The sequence below is a fragment of the Pelmatolapia mariae genome, linkage group LG10_11, assembly GCF_036321145.2.
Source record: "Pelmatolapia mariae isolate MD_Pm_ZW linkage group LG10_11, Pm_UMD_F_2, whole genome shotgun sequence".
NCBI classification, from domain to species: domain Eukaryota; kingdom Metazoa; phylum Chordata; class Actinopteri; order Cichliformes; family Cichlidae; genus Pelmatolapia; species Pelmatolapia mariae.
In genome coordinates, this window is record NC_086236.1 from 55,286,161 (window position 1) to 55,299,980 (window position 13,820).

General features: G+C 40.4%; 1 protein-coding gene across 6 annotated transcripts in view; it reads right to left on the reverse strand.

Annotated features, from left to right (window-relative positions):
* Positions 1-1,608: 1,608 nt before the first annotated feature.
* The window catches only part of kif13a (kinesin family member 13A), a 45,546-nt gene continuing 33,334 nt past the window's right edge, over positions 1,609-13,820 (reverse strand). For 5 of the 6 annotated variants that reach the window (XM_063485257.1, XM_063485253.1, XM_063485252.1 and 2 more), the window contains 2 exons: positions 11,819-13,034; positions 9,308-9,802 (listed from right to left, as the gene is read on the reverse strand). In XM_063485257.1, the coding sequence (XP_063341327.1) occupies positions 9,669-9,802; positions 11,819-13,034 (1,350 nt within the window). In that variant the 3' untranslated portion in view covers positions 9,308-9,668. Of the gene's footprint in view, positions 2,469-5,093; positions 5,149-5,369; positions 5,494-5,606; positions 5,777-9,307; positions 9,803-11,818; positions 13,035-13,820 lie in introns of those variants that run through there. The other variant, XM_063485256.1, reaches the window with a different exon arrangement.

Sequence of the window (13,820 nt, forward strand, 5' to 3'; positions counted from 1 at the left end):
CCTAACAAGAACGTGTTTCTGAACAACTGTACAGGAACACTCTAAGACAGTTTAGTAAAGTCAAACAGGTTATATGAGTGTGTTTCACATTGTTGTAAAGCATCATAAACATGAAGCTGGGCAAAAGTCTTGAGCCACCCCTCATTTCTTTATATTTTGTTCTAAACAATCAGGTATTCTTGTCATTTTAAAAAAAGTGGTATTGAGCAGCAACTCCCAAGGATTTATAGACTTCTTTCGAAGTTTTCCTTTGAAAATTTGTTGCTTTTTCACTCATTTTCAGTGCAGTGTACACGGGGGGTACTAGTATTTTTGTAATAGTATTTTTGTCCCAACAAGGTTATTCTCAAAGAACATTGTGTCCTTAAAGTGGACAAGGAGAAGACGAAGGAAGAAGTGGCAAGCCTAAAAACTATCTTTAGCAAATGAACAGCATCTGAAGGTCATTTCCTTAAGAAATAGGGGGGAATAAATTCCAACAAAGACCTGACACAGAACCTGGCCTATAAGCGGTTCCATCTGCTGTTCACTGAAGCCTCATCAAAAATGGTCTCAGAGGAAGGTGGCTGTCAAGACGCCATTCTTAAGGATTGTCAGCCCTGAACATGAGTGAGGACACATTTTATGGAGTGATGAATCCAAATGTGAAGTTTTTGGGTTCAAATCATCATCGGTATGAATGGAAGAGGTCAGGAGAGAGATATAACAGTGAGTGTTTACAGCACAGTTTAAAACACAGTCATCTGGAGAACAGAACAAAAGGCAGCCAACATCCAAAGAACAGCTTTAAACGTCCTTTTAGAAACCTGGAGAATCTTCTTTCATACTGCCAAACAATTAAACAAGAACACAGAAACAGTTGAAGGTAAATTTTGATTTATTTCCCAAATAAAATATCTGTATAGTTGAGTCATGCATTACAAGGTCAATAGCTGTTGCTCTTGCATCAGAAAACCTTTAATGTCAAAAGACATAAAATGTGATCAATTTTAAAAACAGCCTGTCAGTTATCAAATTAGTCAAGTATCAAAAGTGACATTAAAGAGCTATTAATCTATTAGACAACATAAAAACAACAGAACAGTATAGAAAAAAAGAAACACTTTAAAGTTACTGCTACCTTTCCACTCATCATTTGTTCTTTTTACAGACGACAGCTTTGCAAAGCCGAGCGTTCACATCCATCATATGCTCTTGATCATGAGAAATGCAGCAGCACACATGGACATGTTCCACAGTAGACTTTTATACTAACATATGAAAACAAAGGGTTTATTGCTGTAAGGCTCCATAATAAATACATAAATAGCATAATTTAAACACACGATGAAACATTTTATCAAAATGAACGATTCACATTCAACAGCGTTTCTTCCCTTTAGCTGAACATACTTGAGTGATTAAAAGGGAAGAAGCGCGAGTGCTTTTACCAGCTTCAGCTGTCACCAGAGCATTTTGTCTTATGTACCGCAGAAAAAAATACTTTTTAAAAGGGATTTCTTTTCCCAAGGGTCTCTAATCTACCTCACTCCAAACAATAATATATATATATATATATATATATATATAAAAGTCTTAATAAACATTGACGTTTCCATCAGTGCCTGGACAGCTTTGTGAAACAAAAAGAAAAAAAATGGTCCGAACTATTTCAATACTGAGAACTGCATGATGGTGTAACATACTGTCGCCAGGTGTTATCGCTGATTTTTAAATTAGCGTGGAAGAAATCTGATCATAAGACATGAATGCGCTTTGGACTTACCCCTGCAACATATATACAAAACTCAGCAACAGCTGTCTTGATGTCCAGTGAGTCAACTTCAGTTAACCTGACAAATTTTTCTACTGCTGAATAAATATTAAATATTCATTTATATCCAATACTGATCTCACTTGAATAAAATATACATTCCTCACTTGTCTCAACATTGTCTTCTCGCTCTTTGGTAGAGGTTCTGCTTAGTTAAAACCTGGAAGTGACAACCTTTTTTTCTTTTTCTTTTTTTAAATCAGCCTCAATCTGTCTGCATCTCCTACCTTCACCCTCTTCATGGAAAGAGCTCACCTCCCCTTCTTTTCTTTCTGTAAGGTAGTCTTAAAGGTTTTACTGCATGCGATCTGTCTGGAGCTGCTGAGGCTGGTACTGACTGAAGGCCGCAGCAGCTGCTGCTGCTCCTGGGGTGGCAGCGGTGGCAAGCGGCTGCTGGACAGTGTACCCATACCCCGCTGTAGTCATGTAGCTCGTCGGTGCTGGTGAAGCTGCGTACGGATACTGCTCATAGGCAGCAGCTGCAGCAGCAGCAGTCGCAGCAGCTGCAGAGTACTGGGCATAAGCTGCTCCAGTATAGTCAAGGTATGGGGAAGTGGCAGCAGCAGCTGTTGCTGTGGCTGCAGACGGTTGTACATGAGGAATCACCATGCTGGGTTGGACAAAGGCTTGAGGGAAGACATAATGAGCTGGGATCCTGTAGGACACAAAGATGCACAGGGTCAGAACAGAGCCACAGTCAGTCATCTTTCCAACGCTGGAAAACGGAAAAGCAGGTGCCAAATATGTCAGTCCAGTCCTCAGAACACAGCAAATCCATTCATTAACGGAAAAAATAAAAACCCTACCTAGAAATGAAACGTTAAAAAGCAGCAAAAACCACAAAGAAACACAAGCGTAGCTTTAAATTTCAAAAAGCACCCGAATCTGAAACACAGTGAGGCATTAAAAGAAGACATAGCCAAGCTCTGCACCCCAACGCTTCACTGAAAACCATATTTGACAAAATGCGAGCTTATCGCAAAAACACAACATATCAGTTCGAGAAATGGACACGGTTCTGTCCACATACTGCAACACCAACACCACACATACAAGCATGCCCACACGTGTTAATAGGTCCATAAACGCAAAAAAAAGAGAGAAAAATGACTGTTTTGCACGTAGCTGTTTAAGTAACCATACAGCATCTTATCAAAAGTAGGTGCTTAGCTGTATTATGTTGTGCAGATGGCTGTTTGAAAAAGAAATAAACAAGACTGTGTAATAAAGGGACACCTCCATTTGATGATGATGGAAACATACGACCTTTGTATCTGGGTAAACTTGCCTCCACTTTAAACTTCTGTCAGAGACACGCTAAGTAAATACACTGAGGAGCAGGTGTAAAGTATATTTATCCACTGACACGTGCACCTCTTCTACCCTTCCAGACATACCACCACCCCGCGCAAATACACACGCACGGCCAACTTGAGTGACAAGGGAGGCTGGCTGCATGCTATTTTTGCTCCTCTTGTCATCGCAAAAGGACAAGCTGATCTTCTCCTTCAGTGACACATGGCAGAGCTCTCCTCAACAACTGCCTACACCTCACTACGATCAGATTGAAGGTGTCCCCACTGATAAGTGAAAATGGGAGGCGAAACAAAGGCTAACTCTTTTGTCTTATAGAGGCACATCGATTCCAGAAAACTCCTAATGCTTGTTTTTGAGCGTGACCCGTCTAATTACTTTAACAGCTTTCAACTTGACTAGACAGAAGCCATCATGCTGGTATCCTCGCTTTGTGACGCAACTTGTTTTTACTACCAAGTGTTTAAATGCTGTAAAGGTCACAGCTGACTTTAAGTGTGACTACTGAAAGGAGGGCATGGAGGTTTTGTCGTCCTGCAAGTGGAGAGCTAAATAAAGGTGCATTGTAAATCACCAGGGCACATGGTTAATCCCCAGCACATAACCAAAACGCCTCATGGGCGCATGGCTCGTCCCACCTGTCGTCCGCAGCCAAGCGGCTCCGTCTCTGCCATACATTATTAACAGCGCTGCTGAGTGACTCCCTTTTTTCCATCTGAATTTGAGAGGCCATGCGGATCACTGTAGCCAACAGCTGCTGCCTAAGAGACGAGCTAAGAGCTCTTGTCTTCACCCTATATTGCAGGGACTATTTGAGCACACCTAAACTCATGTGTCATAGCTAAAATAATGAATTCATAACGATAAAATTTCAACAGAGTGAGCCAGCTTTAATTTGAAACCTTTTTGTTAAAAAATAACTTACTTCACCAAAGCACAGCCTTTCTGCAAAGAGGGAGGCAATCGAACACACTCATACACACTTCTTGAGTGATGGCAAAAAAACCACTGAATATTTGTGACTGATCAGAAAGAAAATGCTCAGTATATGTACCTGTAGATGTAAGCTACAAATGAAAGCAGTAGGTTAATTGAAAAAACAATTTAAAAAAAACAACAACAAAAAAAAAAAAAAACACAGCATCATGGGTAAGGAAACAGAAAATGAACTCCCACATGCAAGCCAGTGTTTGTTTTGTTGCCGGGGATTGAATTTGAAATTAACACACTGAGTGATCGTCAACCCCAACCCCTTTTGACAACAAAACACAGTGAACTTCATGTTAACCAGAAACCAGGAATAAATAAATAAAAACACAGGCTAAAGCACAATCATTAAAACGGGAAAAAGAATCAACACCCCATCGCAGAGTTATAACTCCCTATGATGACTGGAAAAGTCTGTATGAAAAAATCCCCTTCTGAACGCCCCACATCCCCCACTGCAAGTAGAAGTAAGCACACAGTTAAGCTGAACGCCACATCATACTGAAAACAAGGCACACACCAATCTATGTACTATGGAAAACTGAAAAAAAAATAATCAAAGAAAACAACAACAGCAGAAGATTTCCATGCATCTAGTCACCATTTCTGTTCGTTTGTGTATGTCAGAGTATACAGGTAACACTTTAGCGCTCTGCCCAATGCAGACTCAGCTATTCCTCAAATCATCATGTCACTTCATCAGCTATTTTAACCGTTACCGACCCTGTCAGATCAGAGAGAGATAGACAACATGAAGACAAGTCCTGCAGTGGCTGGGGACAAACGCTCACTTCCTTCACAATCAACCTCAAGCAGAGGGGCACACATGTACACTCACATGTCATCAGTCAGGGTGAAACAGATGGAGGCAATAATAAATACACATTTAAAACAATAATAATGAAAAAAAATATATAGTCAAGGGCATTTCTAATAGAGACAGATTTTTGTGACAGAAACAAAATGTAGCTTCACATACCCGTAAGGTCTCTGGATGAATGCTGGATGGATCTGAGGCACACCAAATGCAAAGCCTGGAGTTGATACAGACCATTGTGAAACATTTGTTTAAAATCTTAAAAAAAAAAAAAAAAAAAAAAAGAAAGAAAGAAAGAAAGAAAGAAAGAAAGAAAGAAAAACAGGAAGAAAAATACCTACAAGTTTTCTTAGATTTGTTTCCATAAACTTCAATTAGCTTAATTTAGTTTAGTTCTTTTTATATTAGATTGTAAAAGAAAATAAAAACAAAACTCACCTGGCTGAATGACCCTGGGTTTGGCCCCAAGATACGCCAGGTTCACATTGGCTTTCCTTCCATCTATTATGGGGTTGGGGTCCTTGCAGGCTCGGTCGGCAGAGGCCCGGTCTGCCATGGTCACCTAAATTAGGACAACGCGTTTTCCATGAGATGATACTCCTGCACACGAAACAGCGCATTCTACTTTACTCGTTCAGCTGACCGGATCCTTATATAATTACAGGATTTACTTACGAATCCATAACCTCTGGATTTGCCCGTCTGCCGGTCAGTGATAACGACGGCCTCTTCGATTTCTCCAAACACCTCGAAGTATTTTCTCAGACTTGAGTCGGTTGTGTGATAAGGAAGACCTCCCACAAAGATCTTGGTGAAGGTGGTGTCTTTCTGTGCCGCGTGCATTGTGTGAAAGCTGTGTTTCAAAATGATTTCCGGGGAGTTTTAAAAGTTAGATAAAGGAAAGAGGAGCGTTCAGTGTGCGGACAGGAGGCCCCCCGAAAGTGTGACTGTGCGTCTGAAAGAGGAGGAAGACACCTGTTTGTTGTGTGTGCTTCCCAGTTGTCAGCGTGTGTGACACGGATCCTTAACTCCACCCAGATCCAGACCACCACACCGTCCCTACTGTCGTACAACTGCTGAAACTGTCACAAGGGCACGCAGCGTAGAGCTGAATAAAGTTACTCAGTTACTTCGACCATGTATGTTCATATATAATTTAGGGTTAACTGGGAAATAATAGCATGTTGGGAATGTCAGTTCTCCCCGGAAACTCGTGCAGTCCGTGAGTGCACAGCACTTGCTGGGGTGTAATTTAATAAGTTCATAATGAAAGTGCAAAAAACAAGCTGAAAATCTTGCTCAAATAATTTATTCTTTACTATCGTCGTAGTTTACTGTAGTATAAGCTGGGTTTGTTTTTGTTTTTTTAATTTTCCTATAGCATCTCCTCCTATTGGAAATAAACAAAATCAATCATCAATATCCGGTTATAATAGACATTTTTAAAAATAGATTTTTTTTTGTTTTGTTTGTTTGTTTGGGAAACAATTTGGGGAACTTACTTTACAGTTGTGTTTAGAAGTTTACATTACCATGAGCATGACCTGTCGTTGTAATTTGGGGCTTTTAATGACTTCCATGAACTTTCTTTTTTACCAGGGTGGAGTTTTTGCACAGCATACATCTTTAATGACTTTAAGAAAACAAGAATTGGGTGCACAAGTTTGAATTTCTTTTTGGATTTTCTCTAATCCACAAAGGGTAAAAAAATGTATAGTCAAATAATTACATATGCTCACTTGAATCTTTTAATAACTTTTGTCTTTTAACTTTTCCAACGCCAAGGCCCGTCAAGTTTCAGATTTGAGAGAATCAAAAATAAATTCAAACTTGTGCGTCCAGTTTAAAATAGTTAAATGTGTATGCCGTAAAAATCATTCCACCCTGGAAAAAGAACAGTTTAAACAAATCCTTAAAAGCCCAAAATTACCATGACACTCATGCCTGTGATGAGTGTATGTAAACAGCCGACCATAACTGTAGGTTAAAAGCACCTCAAACATGACACCACTGGTTACAGACAGCTTACATTTCAGACTGTTTGAAGCAATGAATTGGTTGGAAAGATTTAAACCTATTAAAGGGCTTCATCATTTTAAGGGGGCAACGTGCTTATTATTCCTGTTTACAAGAATTCTACTCTGTTAGGAGGTTTATATTGTGCCTCAGTTAGGATGTTAAATGTTAAAATTCATGGCAGTAGAATTAGAAATTAGGAAGAGGAATTCAGAAGGGTTGCCAGGAGAAAGCATCTTCTCTCTAAAAAGAACATGGCAGCACAGCTTATGTTTACAAAGTTGTAACTAAAGATACAACAAGACTTCTGGACGCCAGTGTGTTCTTTTGAATAATGCCGTGTTTGGTGAAAATCAGTCACAGACTATCGGCGCAATTCCCACCGTGAACAAGGGTGGTGGAGGAACGGTTATTTGGGTTTGTTTACAGCCACAGGACTTGGGCATCTTGCAGTCATTGAGTTGGCCGTGAACTCCTCATTACCAAAGTAATGTAAAGTCAAATTTGAGGCCCATCTATCTGACAGCTGATGCCTGGCTGAATTGTGTCATGTAGCAGGACAGTGATCCCAAGCACAGCAGCAAATCTACAAGCGAGTGGCTGAAAAAGAAAAGAATCAAGGTGTTTCTATGGCTCAGTCACAGTCCAGACGTCAACAGGGCTGAAATGCTGTGGCAGGACCTTGAGGAAGCTGTGCATAAACGATTGTGACACAGCAAAGAAGAGTGGGCCATAATTCCTCCACATCAATAAGAACAACTCCCACATGCTATTGCTGCTAAAGGTAGTTCTAAGAGCTACTGAATCATAGGGTGCACTTAGTTTTTCACTGAACTGCATAGAGTCCTGTGAAAACTTTCTTTTCGCAAGGACTTAAATTGCTGTATACTGTTGCTGTTTCCTATTCCAAATTTAAAACTGCACTACATCCCAGCATAGGACGGAACTAAAAACACAAACTGCTGGCTAATCCTACATTATCATCAGACTTTTTTTTTTAATTGAAAAAAAGTTAATATTAGACTACATTTTAATATATGTATATATATATACATCCAGGAAACAGGTTTGTCAGCCTGAAGGTATCGCTACATTAGAAAAATGCAGTGGTTAAAAGTAACTTCTTGTTTTTTCTTTTTTCCCTGCATCTGAATCCTGAATTTCAAATTTACTTGCATATACTAGTTAGGTAAATACACTAGGTTAGCATGCATGAGCAGAATGAAGAGTCAACACATACACTGATTGTAAATGTTCTATTCTAGAACATTTTGTACCAATTAAACAATTCAAGATACATTATAAATACAATTCTGTACATTATAATAGTGTAAATACTATGTTCAAATACATTTCTATTTACAACTCCTTTTTAGGGAGAGCAGCTTTGTTCTCTTCTTTAAAGTAAGGTTCTTGGGTTTCTTTCTTTTACTTGCAATTACAGCTTGAATATTTACCTATTTCTAGTCAGTTCCACAGTTCACCACTTTGATAAAATACACGTTTGTAGGAAACTCTTCTTCATACCTAAGCTAATTTTCTCTAACCCGATGCTGTCCATCGCCCCTTTATTCAATCCTCCATGTGAAAAACTGAGTTATTGAGTACCTTTTAACATGTAGCATCACTCATCAGTCTGTTAGCATGTAAAATGGAGATGGACATCAGCTAAAAAGGCATTCAATCAGTCAGTCAGCAAGGCAGGATGGCATTTTGAATACTTGTGGGTTTCAAAATATACATACAGGTTCTGATCCATACAGCTATGGTTATAACTACTGAGTATTTTGGGACTTATGTGCCTCTTTTTATAAAAACGGGGCAATAAGGCATCAGTATATCCAGCCTCAGACAAAACCTAGCTGCTTTGTACATCTAGTGTTGACACACAGTTCAGCGGTTGCAAATATTTCATCAGTCCAACGTGGAAGACAGTCAACAAACTCTCCAAGAATCCTTTCCAGTGCAAGCATTCGAACACCAACAGTTTCGTGCTGGATGGATGGGGATTATTTCCTCCACAGTGTTACAGTACGTCAACAGCAACATTTCTAACTGCAACTCGGGTTTGCAGATTCGTCTTATGCTCAGGGTATGTGGCATTACTCCTAGAGATATGGCACTAAGCTTTAATTGGACACATCGATTTGTAGTAAATACGTCCACATACGCACATTAGAAAAATAAAATGTAACTCATAACAGCAGATATGGAACCGAAGTTCTTTGGTTAGCCCTGATATTTCATATTGATGTAAATATCAATGTTTATTAACAGTAGTACATTCTTAATCTTCATATCCCAGATTACTCCATTATGAGCCTAGGGGAGCTGGGGGGGGGGGGGGGGGGGGGGGGAGGGGTGGCTGGAGTGCATTGCCTTACAAAAATATGGTATATAGTGTTCAGAACCAATGTAACAAAAAGTATGTGGGTAATATTGTATAAAGACTCCCAGATTAAAGTAAAGTTTTCTATAAAAATATCACCATATAGAAAACTAAGATATGTGCATAGTGATTTTTTTTGTTGTTGTCAGTGAACAATAATTAGGATATACCTTCATTAAATGCACAGGTAAGATATGCTTTCAGACAGCACAGACTCCTTTAGCTCAGAGACTTGAGTGGTCAAAAATATAACATGAAGGGAGGCCGAACAGGATCTGAGGACCAACCTCAGATCCCTGCAACTCCCCAGAAAACATGTCCTTCTTTGGGTCCTATCTGATCAGAGTCTGCGGTTCTGCGTCCATGGAGGGTGGTCCTCTGGTGAGACGAGATGGCTTCACAAACACGCCGTGACCTGGGGGGCAGCGGAAGTACACCCTGCCCTGGACTGTCCCATTGTGCTTACCTATAGGAGGATGAGGCATAACTTATTAGAGGACTTACGGCTCACTTCTAATCACTTTTAATGTAGACTCCTCTTACAAATACGTTTTAACTGCAGGGATCCTTAATAAAAAAGTGCAAAGTAGCACCTCTGCAGTCCAGACCTGTTACTCTCTCAAAGCATTTGACACATTGTGAAATGAAGGCTGGACTGTTGAGCACCTGAAATCTTATATCAAGTATGGACATAAAACACATTTTGATGTCAAGACTTTTTAAAAATGTGTTTCTGAGCTTTGTACTAAATGCTTTGTTCTACATGTCTGCTGCTGGCACTGTCCCTGTGTCCAGCAGGTTTGGATCACAATTGTTCAACAGTTTAATGTAATGGCCTATTTTCACTACAGAGACCTTTTGGCACGTTCTGCTCCGCTGTGCTTGGAAATCTATCTTGGTCTAGTGGATCACTGACAGGTGTCCTACTCTTTCTATCTGAAGCTCTTCTGCACCATTAAAGGATAAACCCTTTTTATTCTACCAGACCTGGGACCCATTTCTTCATTATCTAATCGCCTCTGCATTTTCCGGGATGATATATGAGTCAACAGTATGTATTGTGTTGCCTTTACTGGAATGTGATGTTTGTTTAGCTTCCTTTTTATTTATTTTTCTTTCTCTCTCAGTCAGGTTTAGTTCCCTGTAATTTATACACAGTTTGTATTACTACAGTATTTTTTTCTTAGTTTTGCCTGCTTTGCAAAAAAAAAAAAAAACCCCCACAAAACTTTGGCTTTTTTTTACTGGCATCAAAAGCAAAATGTGCAATTTTTATAGAATTTTATAGAATATAGAATGTATTTGTGCTTTTTTTCTTTTAAATATAGGGATTTACTAATTTCTGTGTTCTGTTTTACTAACATTCATGCTGTGTTTCAGCTTTATTAGTAACAGGGTAGCACACAGAAAAAACCCCCCACATGTCATATGATATGTACAGTATATTAAGTGGAAACTGCCCCGGGGTCACAGGTTTATTGCTGTTTGTTACAGTCTGACTCATTTTCTAGGCTATGAGTCAGTCTGTGATGACTACAACACATCAAAACTAGGACAACTTTTTTTTTTCCCCTGTTTTTTTTCTCTTGTATACCACTTGGGGGCAGCAGAAACCCCCTCAAAAGTATGAGATCCCTTATCAGATTGATATGGAAAACTACGACAGCTTGTTTCTGCTACTTAAAAAGAAATATTTTTTGCCATCCTCAAGGCAAAATTTTCAGGTTATTATCTCAAAATTTTGACGTATCTATCTAATGTACTAACTCGTTAGTTAGATACTCGTTAGTTTTGACTTATCTCAGCCAATCAATACATTTTTAAGCACAATGTATAAACTGGATGCACAGACAGTTTCCTGTTTTGTACAGCCAGAAAACCCAAATCATCATTAGCATTCATGTGAAGTTTGTGTTCACCTGTTTGTAGTCTCCATTAGAGACCAAAGAGAAATACCAGTTGCTAAATGCTCCACTATGTTTATCCATTAGCCTTTAACAGAGCCTGTGAGATCTTTCCTGCTTGGCACTGAGTGCACGGTGGGTTTTTTGTTTTTTTTTGCTTTTGTTTTCTTGTTTTGTTTCCTAGAAACAACAGTCTGCTGACACGAATGGACCAGTCAGAGTGGATTAACAATCCCACCACTAAAAGCAAACCTCGCTCTCCTGTAAGTCGCTCTTCTAATCCTCTAACAGACAGTCAACAGGGGGTTACAGCGATTTTGTTTCACCACATAGCCCCACATGTGTGTTAGCCGTGACTGACACCAGTATTTAAGGGATTAATAAATACTATATTTATATTGCTGTTAATAACTGCATAGCCTTAAAGACAACATATATAAATTAATCATTAAGTTTTTGACTAAGGAATACAGGGCATGAGATATATGGAACATTCAGACTGTTTAAACGAATCATTCTTTCCTGTAATAATTACGTTTTCTTGGGGGTCTACAAACAGAAGTTTTAAATGGACTCACCCACTGCCATGTCCAGCTTCACACCAATCCAGATCCCCTTGGCAAACTCCACCCCTCCCACATAGTGGACCGTTCCTCTCCTCTTCCCCACCCACACCTGCTCACCAGGTGCCATCCAGTCAGGAAGCTGAGCAACAGGAGTGCTCTCATCCCCACTGGAGTCTCCAGAGGGCTCAGCGCTGCTGGGATTTGGACTGGGACAGGGACTTCCATGGGGCAGATCCCCTTGGGCTGGCTCCTGAATGGGAGGTTCTCCTCCTGCTCGCAGAGCTGGCGCTGAAGACGTGGCTGTAGGTAACGATGTGAGTAGAGATGGTGATAGTGGAGGTGGGACCGATGCAGCAGGATTTATTTGGGCTGGACATGGAGCTGAGGCGGAGACTGGGGCTCTGACTGAAGTGCAAAACACTGTTGTGTTAGGGCAGGACACAGCTACACCAACGGCGTTTTCATAATTAGGATATTTGCATATTGTCTTTTCGGGAAGAGATGTCTTAAGAATACCAGAGACATCAGAGGTGAGCTGATTGTCAGTGTCACGTGTTTCTACATCGACTGTTTTCTTCTGCTCGTTTGTACAAATCTCCAACCCCTCCTCCCCCCATCCCTCTGTAAAATGTTCCAAATCAGCTACACCAACGCTGTCATCAGCCCCTTTAAAGTCAGTAAACTCCTGGCTGGTACTGAGTACACAGTTGTTTGGCGAAGGGAATGACTGTGGCTTATCAGTGCAATTAGGAATACTGATAGGTGAGGAGGCTGAATGGATGAGCAGGTCCTGAACCCCATCTGCCGAAAGAGGTCGTGGCTGAGCGTCACTCCCTGCAGAAACACTTTTGGTTCGGGTGCCGCCTCTTCCAACAGGGCAGCCAAGAGGGTCATGGGAATCTCTGGAGGTGCAGCTGATATGGTCAGAGCTCTCACTGGCACTGAAAGGCATGTCAGACAGCGTGGCATTGGAGGCACTGTGTGAAAAGTAACCACTAGTGCAACTGCTGTTCGTGGGGCTTCGCGACACCTCTCTCTCGCTGCTCCCACCTCCACACCGGCTCCCCTTCAAGTCAGAGCGAAACCCCTCCTGGCTCTCCAGAGTGGCGTTGTAGATCTCAAAGTTTGCAAAGTCCTCTGGGATGTAAGGCTGGAAGGTGCTTTGGTCCTGAGAGCCACGATTTAGACTTAGAGCCATGCGCACATCCGTCTCCTCGTCTTCAGAGTCCTGCCGATCAAAAGAAGAGCAGCGGGACAAAAGACACACCAGGTCTGATGTTAGTTACAGCATGTGTAGCCTATGTAAAGACTATTTGCAGAAAGAGACTGGAGACAATGAAAATGGTTGAATGTAATGATGGAACAGAGCATAATGTATGAATACTGTGACACTTTTTTCTTTGATCTTTGATAACTTTACTGGTGTTTGCTGCTTTAAAATTGCGTTCACATACTGCATGTCCTTTAACGTGACCCATCAAGTTAAACACTATCATACCCTATCAAACCACTCATTCTACACTTAGGTCCACGATTTGTTGGGCAAAGACATAATTTGTGTATTTCTGCCTCTGTAGACCGCCATTTTAAATGAAACAATTAATATATGACTGAAGTGCCTGCTTCCAGCTTTAATTCAAGAGGTTTAACAAAACTTCGGAATTACAGTTATTTGTATATACAGTCCCCCAAATTTTAAAATTCTAAGAATTAAGCGGACAAACCAACATAATTTTAAATATGAGGATTCTTTTTAATACTTTTGCAGTCATTGAGGTTTGAAACCCATGGACATCACCCATGCTGTCACTAAATCACCAACTTTCTCCCTTGAAATCCGCTGCTAGGTCTTTACTGCAGCCACCCCAGCTGCTGCTTGTTTGTGGGTTCTCTTGTCCTTCTTTTTTGTATTTATTAATTGTAAAGCATGCTTTGTTTGGTTGAGATCAGGTGACTGACTTCATCATTAAAGAAACTCTTTCTTATGATCCAGAAAGTTGATTCTGTTCATCTC